This window comes from Formica exsecta, unplaced genomic scaffold (assembly GCF_003651465.1).
Source record: "Formica exsecta isolate Colony F162 unplaced genomic scaffold, ASM365146v1 scaffold222, whole genome shotgun sequence".
NCBI lineage: Eukaryota > Metazoa > Arthropoda > Insecta > Hymenoptera > Formicidae > Formica > Formica exsecta.
In genome coordinates, this window is record NW_021849518.1 from 1,498,280 (window position 1) to 1,508,564 (window position 10,285).

The 10,285-nt window shown below is 33.2% G+C and overlaps 1 protein-coding gene across 1 annotated transcript; it reads right to left on the bottom strand.

Moving 5' to 3' along the window:
* Window positions 1-1,639: 1,639 nt before the first annotated feature.
* LOC115235466 (protein artichoke-like) lies at window positions 1,640-9,732 on the bottom strand. The gene is made up of 8 exons (XM_029807282.1): window positions 9,343-9,732; window positions 7,383-7,993; window positions 6,090-6,263; window positions 5,581-5,699; window positions 5,275-5,421; window positions 4,051-5,121; window positions 2,409-3,864; window positions 1,640-2,118 (listed from the first exon to the last, which is right to left on the bottom strand). The coding sequence occupies exons 1-8, from the start codon at window positions 9,345-9,347 to the stop codon at window positions 1,649-1,651; spliced, it is 4,053 nt and encodes a 1,350-aa protein (XP_029663142.1). The 5' UTR covers window positions 9,348-9,732; the 3' UTR covers window positions 1,640-1,648.
* Window positions 9,733-10,285: the final 553 nt, after the last annotated feature.

Here is a 10,285-nt window from a genome sequence, read left to right on the forward strand (position 1 = left end):
TTTCATGTTAAATTTGATATAATATTTTTTATAAACATTGTATATTATGAATAATATATATATATATTATACTGATTGACAGATGCATCCACAATGGGTAATATTTCAAACACTGATGATACCCTCATTATCAGCATTATTGGCGGTGTAGTGGCATTCATCGCGATCATCGTTATCGCAATTTGCATCTGCCGACTGCGATGGAGCAGCCAAATGCAAGAAACGAGAATGACAACGATGGGAACGTCAACCATCCCCGAAGAATCAATGATCCCTGAGGCGTCAATTATACGACCAACAAGTGCCTACTCAGGCAAGGTTAATCATCATGATCTATACATAGGCTCGTACAACAGCTCGACTTTAGAACGAGGCAGCAATGGTTCGATGCTACTGACTACTCCTATGCAGATGATGCCCTATACGCAATCAATACATATGATGCATGCTATGAATCCGTCCTCGCCCTCACTGTCTACGCAGCAAATCTATGAATATTATGACAATTCACCTCTTCCCATATACGTTACAGAGAGCAAAATAGACAAATAATTGATGTAGAGACATTGATTCCCGAATATCATAAATATCTAAAAAATGCATTAAAAAATATATTTTGATAAAAAATGTATATATATATATATATATACATATATATGTATACATACACAGGGTGATTCGTATAAAGTGATCGATTTAATTATTAGCGAAATTTGAAGACATAAAAAAATAGTTTATACCGACATGTTCAGTACAAAGGGAGTTCATATAGTATAGTGGAAACGATTATTTTATGAGTGGAGGCGTTGAGAACATTTCAAAGTCAACTTTATTTTTTTTAATGGATCCTTCTATTTTTTATTGCATATTCTTATAGTGCTTTTTGAGACCTTTTCAAAACACTATAATAAAGTATCTTTTCATTAAGTATTTGTCAAATTATTTTATATCTTAATCTGATATATTTTGATATAAAATACATATGAAATATTTTGTAAAATATTTAGTTTTCGATAATCTTACTGTAATACTTTTATGTATACAGAATAATGAGATGAATCAATCGATGTATAAAAAAAGAAATTGTTAAAAAGATATTTTGTAAACAATTACATACTTTTTTTAAAAACAATTATTTTCTTTATATCAATTCATTTGTCTCATTATTCTGTACATAAAAGTATTACGGTAAGATTATCGAAAACTAAATATTTCACGAAATATTTTATATTAAAATATGTGTAAAAATTAAGATATAAAATAACTCAAAAAATACTTAATGAAAAAATATTTTATTAGTGTTTTGAAAAGATCTCAAGAAGGGCTATAAGAATATGCAATAAAAAATAGAAGGTTCCATTTAAAAAAAATCAAGTTGACTGAAATGTCCTCAACGCCTACACTCATAAAATAATCGTTTCCACTATACTATATGAACTCCCTTTGTACTGAACATGTCGGTATAAACTATTTTTTTATGTCTTCAAATTTCGCTAATAATTAAATCGATCACTTTATACGAATCACCCTGTGTATGTATACATATATATGTATATATATATATATATATACATTTTTTATTAAAATATATTTTTTAATGCATTTTTTAGATATTTATGATATTCGGGAATCAATGTCTCTACATCAATTATTTGTCTATTTTGCTCTCTGTAACGTATATGGGAAGAGGTGAATTGTCATAATATTCATAGATTTGCTGCGTAGACAGTGAGGGCGAGGACGGATTCATAGCATGCATCATATGTATTGATTGCGTATAGGGCATCATCTGCATAGGAGTAGTCAGTAGCATCGAACCATTGCTGCCTCGTTCTAAAGTCGAGCTGTTGTACGAGCCTATGTATAGATCATGATGATTAACCTTGCCTGAGTAGGCACTTGTTGGTCGTATAATTGACGCCTCAGGGATCATTGATTCTTCGGGGATGGTTGACGTTCCCATCGTTGTCATTCTCGTTTCTTGCATTTGGCTGCTCCATCGCAGTCGGCAGATGCAAATTGCGATAACGATGATCGCGATGAATGCCACTACACCGCCAATAATGCTGATAATGAGGGTATCATCAGTGTTTGAAATATTACCCATTGTGGATGCATCTGTCAATCAGTATAATATATATATATATTATTCATAATATACAATGTTTATAAAAAATATTATATCAAATTTAACATGAAAAAAATTTTCTTAGCGGAAAATAGCAAAATAATTTTTTATTATTTATTAATTAAAAATTTGATTTATTTTTGTTCAAAAATTAAATAAATCTTTTTTTTTTGCCGGAGATTAAAATTTATTTCAAATTTAAAACAATCGTTGGTTGTTCAAAATTTTTGTTGAGAGACAAAAAATTAAAAATATTTAAGCTTGACGAATAGCAATTTACTTGTATGATCAATATGTTTGTTTCGATTATTTTGCACCATCGGTGCGACAGTCCAAATTATTTCTGGTTCGTGTGTTGTCGATTTCATCAATAGTGTAGTTTCCGTCATTTGCGGTTTTGTCGACGTAGTATGATTGCACAAGAAATTCTCTTTTGTAAGATCGTTGAGCATTACACCCTCCAAATGTTCAGGATTGGCACAGATAACAATAGGCGCTTTATTGCCTGACAATTTGAGCCATCTCCATATATGTTTTGCCTCGCAACTGCAATTGATCGGGTTATTATTTAATCCGCTGATTCTTATGAAATCTCCGCGTTCGTCCCAAGCGGCTAATAGCTGAGCTGATAAATTGGTGAATTTGTTATCAGAAACGTCTAATTCAATCTTTGTAGAACGCGGCACCGGAAAGAAGAGAGCAGCCGGTATCGAGTCTACGGAAGTATTTTTTAAACCTAGGAAAAATCTTAATCCTCGTACACCAACCAGCGAGCTCGAGAAAATACTACGCAGTTTTTCCCCTCGCAATGTTAATACTTGCAGACGAGGATGAGTGTGTATTGATAGCTGCTCGTTACCTACTGATGAGTCTTTGATCTCGATGTCCAGCGTCTCTAGATTTGTCATATCCTTCAAAATACCTTGTATGTCGAAATAGCCCAACTTAGGATAATTGTAAGCATGTAGACATCGTAATCTTTTCAACGATTTAAATGCGTTTTTCTCGATCCTGGTACTATTCGCTAAGTTTGCCATTTTTAAGGAACGTAGCGTGACCAATCTGTCGAAGCTGCTCTCGTTGATGTTCTTTACTTCATTATTAGAGATGTCTAGACTCTGGAGTACGGATAGAGTTTTAAAGCTACTAATCAGATTTGTAAAATCTGTTAAACGATTCCTCGATAAATCTAGGCTCTCTAGCATCGTAGTGCGCTCCAACGTGACCGATTGAATATCTGTGATTGCATTACCTGAGAGATTCAGATGCTTCAGAAATGGCATCTCTAGCCTAGAAATAGTTCTGATACCCGTATCGGCGAGATTCAACGATCGTAGAATCTTTGCCTCACCCAAGATGCCACGTATTGCGTTTTCGCTCAATGGATTCTCAGAGAGATCAAGTGCCTTTACATTATTGATGATGACTTGCGTGAACATCTCCACTATCCGGTTGCGAGCTATTTTTAAATTGAACAGTGACGCCAATTGTCGTTGCAGAGCGCGGATTGGTATCTCGTTGAAACGATTGCCAGATAGATCAATCCTTTCAATATCGCGAATCCTTGAGGGATCGAAGATGGTCTCGGGTAGCGAGGCAAGTCGATTATTACATAGATTCAAAAATTCTAATCGGGATAGACCCTCCATGGTGCGCTCGCTCAACGTTTCTAAAATATTGTTAGATAAATCCAGTAATTGAAGCTGCGTAGAGTTGTAAAAGGCCAGCTCATCTACCTGTAACAATTTTATTTTCAATAATTAAGTTTTATTTTATTTATTAATAAATTTTTTATTTTTATTTTATCATTTTTTCGTATATTCTCTTTCTTTCTTTTTCTTTACTCTATTTTTTCTTGTTCATGCTTTCTCTCTCTTTTTTTCTTGCTATTACTTATCTACTTATCACAATATCGTACATACCGATTCAATTCTATTATTGGAGAGATCCAGATTGCGCAATCTTCCCATCTGCGAGAAGGCAAACTCGTTCACATGATGCAACATATTTCTAGACAGATCCAGCCATTTCAAAAACTGCAATGACTTGATAAAGTCACTCGAAAACTGGACAAATTGATTGTTTGAGAGGTCAAGTCGCGTAAGCCTCGGATGGATCACAAAGGCTGTTGGAGACAGCTGACTAATACGATTGTTTGACAAATCAAGGATTTCTAAGCCCGTGCCGGTGTTGAAATGCTCACCGAGAAATAACGTGAGATTGTTACCACACAAGTTCAACGAGTAGAGATTAATAAGATTGACAAAAGCGCCAATGTCGATGCGCTGGATGCTATTATACGAAAGATCAATTGTTGTGAGATTGTAGAAATTCTGGAAGGTGCCTCCATTGATTTCCTGTAGCTGATTGCCAGAAAGAAAGATTTTCTCCAGTGATTCAAGATTCAGCAGCAATACACTCGGTAGGATCTTAAGCTCTGTATGCGATATGTCGAGATTGATCAAGGACGAGGGAAATACTGGCGGGAAGCCACCGTATAAGGGATTGCTACTGAGGTTTAAATACCTCAGTCTATGTAAGTATTTGAATGTTTCCGGCGATAATCGTTTTAGTTGGTTACCTGCCAGATTCAGCGAGAGCAGATTCCTCAGTGACAATTCAGTGATAGTTGTCAATCGATTATACGATATATCGAGGTTTAACAAGGTGTCTTCCAGACCAGCGAATGTGTTTTGCGAAATGACTGACAGCATATTATCGGAGAGTTTGATATCGATAAGATGTTCGAAGTTGTAGAACAATCTGGGCTGTATCTCGCGTACTAGATTGTGTGACAAGCTGATAGTCACAAGATTCTTCGATGTGGCGTGAATTAGTTCGATGGAAAGTGCGGCGATGCGATTAAATTGCAGATGCAAGTGTGCCAGGGATGGTAATCGCATGAGCGCTGAAGCTGGCACCAATAGAATGTTGTTGTCTTCTAAGGATAGCCATTTCAATTTTGTCAAGCCCATAAAGGATGATTCTTCAATCTATAAGAAATGATATATAAAAATGCGATATAAAATTATAAATTTGCGATACTATTCTTGTCCAAATTAAAAATAAAATATTTTTTTACTTTGTAAGTTGAGTTTCAGTTTCGTTCTTCTGTGATAAATTTTCATTATATGTAAGAAACGTACCGTACGCAGCGCATTAAGGCTCAGATCCAGTCTAGTAAGAGCGGAAAGATTGGAAAACGTATTAATTCCGAGCTGGCCTATATTGTTTTGGCTAAAATCCAATACTTGCAGCTCAGTCAAGCGTGATAAGTGTATTTGTTCTATTTCCTACAAAAAATAAAAAAAGTGGTTTGTAGATCATCACGATGCAAGATAAATACAATATGATCATTTATTGAAATAAAATTTTTGCAAATTGGAAAACAATGATAGCTAAATATGTTCATACATTGATGACAATTGAGCATCATTTGTGGAAATACTTACAGTAATCAGGTTGTTAGAAATATTTAGGAATTTCAAATTTGTTAAGTGTCTTAGCGCGTTGGTAGGAAACTCCTGGAGAAAATTAGCTGAAAGATCCAAATGAAGTAGATTGGATACACCTGAAATAGTCATAGCAATTTATTTTTATTATGGTTTTGCAATTTTGCTGGATTTTTTGTTGATAAAGAACCCCGCACATTCTTTATGGGAAATTATCTTCCGATGGATTACGTTCAATCTTTAAGATTTTGTAGTTTGTACTCTTATAACGTTTTACGCCGAATATTGCAAAGGATCAATTTATATAAACAAATTAGAATAGTTCTATTTGAGGAAATGAAGATATCCTTGAAATAACCTCATGACCTTCATCCAAGATCGAACCAATATGGCACCATCTTATATCTCCCTCAAAACCACAAAACTTTTATACGAAACTTTTTCGATGGAAGTCTGGATTTTCGAGAAATATCAATACGAATAAGAGCGTATTAATATGCAACACTTACTTTTAAAGACGTCGCTGTTGAAGCGGCTAAGAGAATTATGGGAAATGCTGAGAAATAATAAATGTTGAAGATCGAAAAAAGCATTGTCTTCCATGTGAGACAATTCATTGTAGCTGAGATCCAATCGTAATAGTGATTCGCTAAATGTTATAAAAGAATCTCGTGGAAGAAAATCTGTAAAATAAGATAACAATCAAAAGAATGAAGTCAATGTTTGCGCATAAATGTTTCGAAAGATATATAATCGTTATAAAACTTTTATTAAAAATAATTTAAAAATTTATTTAAAAATGATTGTAAGTGCTCAAAATTATTTTTTTATCAAGAAAAACTCGTAAGTAAACAATATCTGTTCCATGCTAATCAACATGCATTTTTATTGTAAATATGTAGATATTACTTTAATATTGTTTAAATACGAGAACATTTCACAGAAGAACATAAATGTGTCAATGGCATAGTATAATAGAGACACGTAAAGAAAATGAGGTGTGAAAATTCTCGCGTCGAAAAAATATCATCTTCAAGCTAACGATAAGAGACAATATATGTGGCGATTGAAACAACATATCTACTATTTCTCTTATTTTACAATTAGATTTCATGAAAAACGCTTTAATAACCGTAAACTGTGCTGTAAAAAGGCATTTAATCATAAAATATTTACTATTTCTTGTATGATTATAAAATTACTTTTTAAAAGTATAACATTTAAAAAATATAAAAATATGAAAAATACGTGCACATACACGCACATGCGTGTGCACGTAAAAATATGTGCACATGCTCACATAAACAAGAATATACAAATGTATAAAATGTATAATCACCTGTCGTGTGCAGGTAGAGCAGGTAAAACCAAGGAGAAAAGTTCTTAATCATTTTTCGATTTTTGTAATAATTATTGAGAAATTAATTAAAAAAGATCGACCAATTTGCGCGAATATAAGCGCGCGGCGAGAAGAGACAACCCAAAGATATGCGATCGTTAGGCGCGCTACGAGCGGTATATATAACGCTGAATTTTCGTGTCCTAGCAACCATATATCAATATCAATAATGGCCGCGCATCGGCCGATCTATTTTAATTAATTTCTCAATAATTATTGCGAAAATCACAAAATGGTAAAGGACTTTTCTTCTCGGTTTTACCTGTTCTACCTAGACACGACGGATGATGCGATTGATTCCGGATACCCTGTATAAAAATAAACTACAAATTAAAAATAACTTTAATAAACAATTACTTTAATAAATTAATTATGTTATGAATCATATATATTATAATCATACCGATATTGTTTCGGGCCAAGGATAGCACTCTAATGGCACGTGGACCTTTCAAGGAAGTAGTAGGCACCGCAGTCAAATTGTTACCATCAAGATATAGCTCCTCCAAATTAGTGCATCCTTTTAAAATTCCTTCCTCAATGCTTTTGAGACCATTTCTGCTGAGATCGAGTATTTTGAGTTTCTCCATGTTGTGAAATTCATTGCTGGAAAATATTGGGTTTAAACTGTCACCCAACAGATTATCAGCGAGTCGGAGCTCGTGTAGTTCACTCTGCAGTTGCAGTACACGATCCATTAGCCGATGGATCATATTGTTTGACAGGTCAAGTTTCCTGAGATTTAAACCGGAATTAATAAGATCTTCTGGTAAAGTCTGGTAGCCGCAATTCCTCTGGCTGATCGATACGATCGGCTGATCATGCAAGATGTTCATCATGTCGCGCGTAAAAATTACCCGATCGCAATCCATTTCAATTAATGGTGGATAATTCATAGATATGGCACATTTGCAAGGCACCAGAAAATCCTGTTTCAACTCAATGCAGGGTTTCCATTGTGCTTGATTCAATGAAAAGATATTCCACAATAGGAAAATCATTAACAGATATGAGCTAGAAGTAAGAAAAGCGCAAATTTCATTCAAGATCTCTTTCTTTTTCTCTCCATATATATATATAAAATTAATATATACGTTATAATAAAGTATTTTTTCATTAAATACTGTTTGAGTTATTTTATATTTTAATCTGACACATTTTGATATAAAAAAAATAATACAACTCAAATATTTTTCAGACTTGATATGATCATATGAAGAAGCTCTCCTCGCGCATCTTTTCTTAATGTTAAAACAGATGTAACGGTGTTTCGATGCTTTCTACATATACAGGGTGTCTCAGAATTATTGAGTATTCTTCCACAGTATGCTATAGATTTTACATTCTTCGCTTTCTCAGCGAGAATTTTTACGTTGGCTATTCTTTTTTGTAAAGTTTGTATCTTTGATCCTGATAATTGCAGTTTAAATTAAATTCCATTGAAGTTTAAACTTAGATGAAGAATAGAATTTTGTTATTTATGTAGATTCTCAAAGGCTGGCTTTATTTTTTTCAAGACCAATAACGGTTTGAAATAATTCTATAATTATGTTGTATAATTACTAGTAAAAGTAATACCTTGTTGTTAAATAGATCGGTATTTCTTTAACATTTTTCTGATGTTTTGATCACGGTTGTAAGAATACACAAGATACATATCAACAGGATCAAATCATTTCAGAATTCTTAGCTTTTACGTTATACGACTTATAAAAGCGCCATGTTTTCTAGTTATGTCAAATAACAGATTTAAAGATAGATGCGGATAAAAGGTACAACCTTACTGCAATCTTCTTTCATTCTTTTGTACACATTCCATGGACTGAAGGAACGGATATATTGGAACTGATAAAATGTTATAGGCTGATTTAATGATACCCACCGCAGAATGCATTTTTGCACTTCCGCCGACTATGCGCATCTCAAACAAAGTGCATGTTACGCAAAGAAAGTTATTTTATGACAAGGAAAGGTTAGCAATATATCGTGAATGGTTATAGATAATAGAACAAAAGTAAATGTATAATTATTTATACATTTAATTGCGTTCTTAAACCAAAAAAACATTGTGACATTTATAGTGTCACAATGAAATTTTATAACATTTTGGATTACGCATTTTGAAAGAAGCAATATACCGAGATAAAAAAATGTGCACATGTGCGTGAGACTGGCTCTTTTAATCATTATTAATATGTTCTCCTGCAAATCAAACTTTCTTTTAATTTATACGAATCATTATTTCTATTGCTCATCGTTTCCGTAAAGGAATTACATATTTAAGCGAGTCAATTTTTAACGTGATATCGCTACGATATTACTCGAATTGTATTCAATTACTATCAGAGAAATATTCAACTTACACCATGATAACTTTGCAGTAGCACAGATGCAGTGAATACTTCACAGTTACCAATTGATATCGATCCACTCTTTATCGTTAATCAGATAATCAGCATTACCATTCGCATAGACATATTGCATACTTAGTGCACATAAAAATAAAACACACATATGTACATATGGATCACTATGCACTCATTATTATTGTTGCACCGAATCAAATTATCCAGATTGGCAGTTTCGTTTTCGTAATAGTTTGAATCGAATGATCCAAGGAGGATAATCTTCTACGAATAAAATATTGTGTATCCTGTTTTCTTCGTGTTCTTTTTTCTTTTACATGAAAAAGAGAATTATCGTGGACAAAATATGTAAGCGAGATTGTATTGAACGTGTAGCCGACCGTACACGTATACTGACTGCTTGCTGCCTGTAGCTACTAGAGCGACAAAAAATCGTGACGGCCAAGTGAAAGAGAAGGATCCTGAAGGAGGGGAGCGCCATGCCCATCCTTGGGATTTGCGGATTCCGACATAACGGAGATCTCGAGTTAAATCGTGCAAAGCAATTTCTGACGCTTTACATCATGTATGTGACTTCATGTTACGCATAATAATAAGCACAAAAACTTAAAAAGATTTAAAAAAGACATGAAAAAAATGGAGAAAAGAGTAACCTACATCCTTAAACTAAAATTTATTTACAAAATTTACTAATTTTTATATACTAAAATTTATCTTTTTTTTAAAGATTGGATAGCATATAATTTTACAAACAATATGTACAAATTAAAATAAAAGAAATTATTAAATAAAGAAATTAATACATATACATATATATATTGCACTCATGTGAAAAACACAATTTAACTTCTCCGGATAGGTATAAGAGTTAGACGCGGATGATATATATATATATATATATATATATATATATATATATATATTATAAGATATTATACAT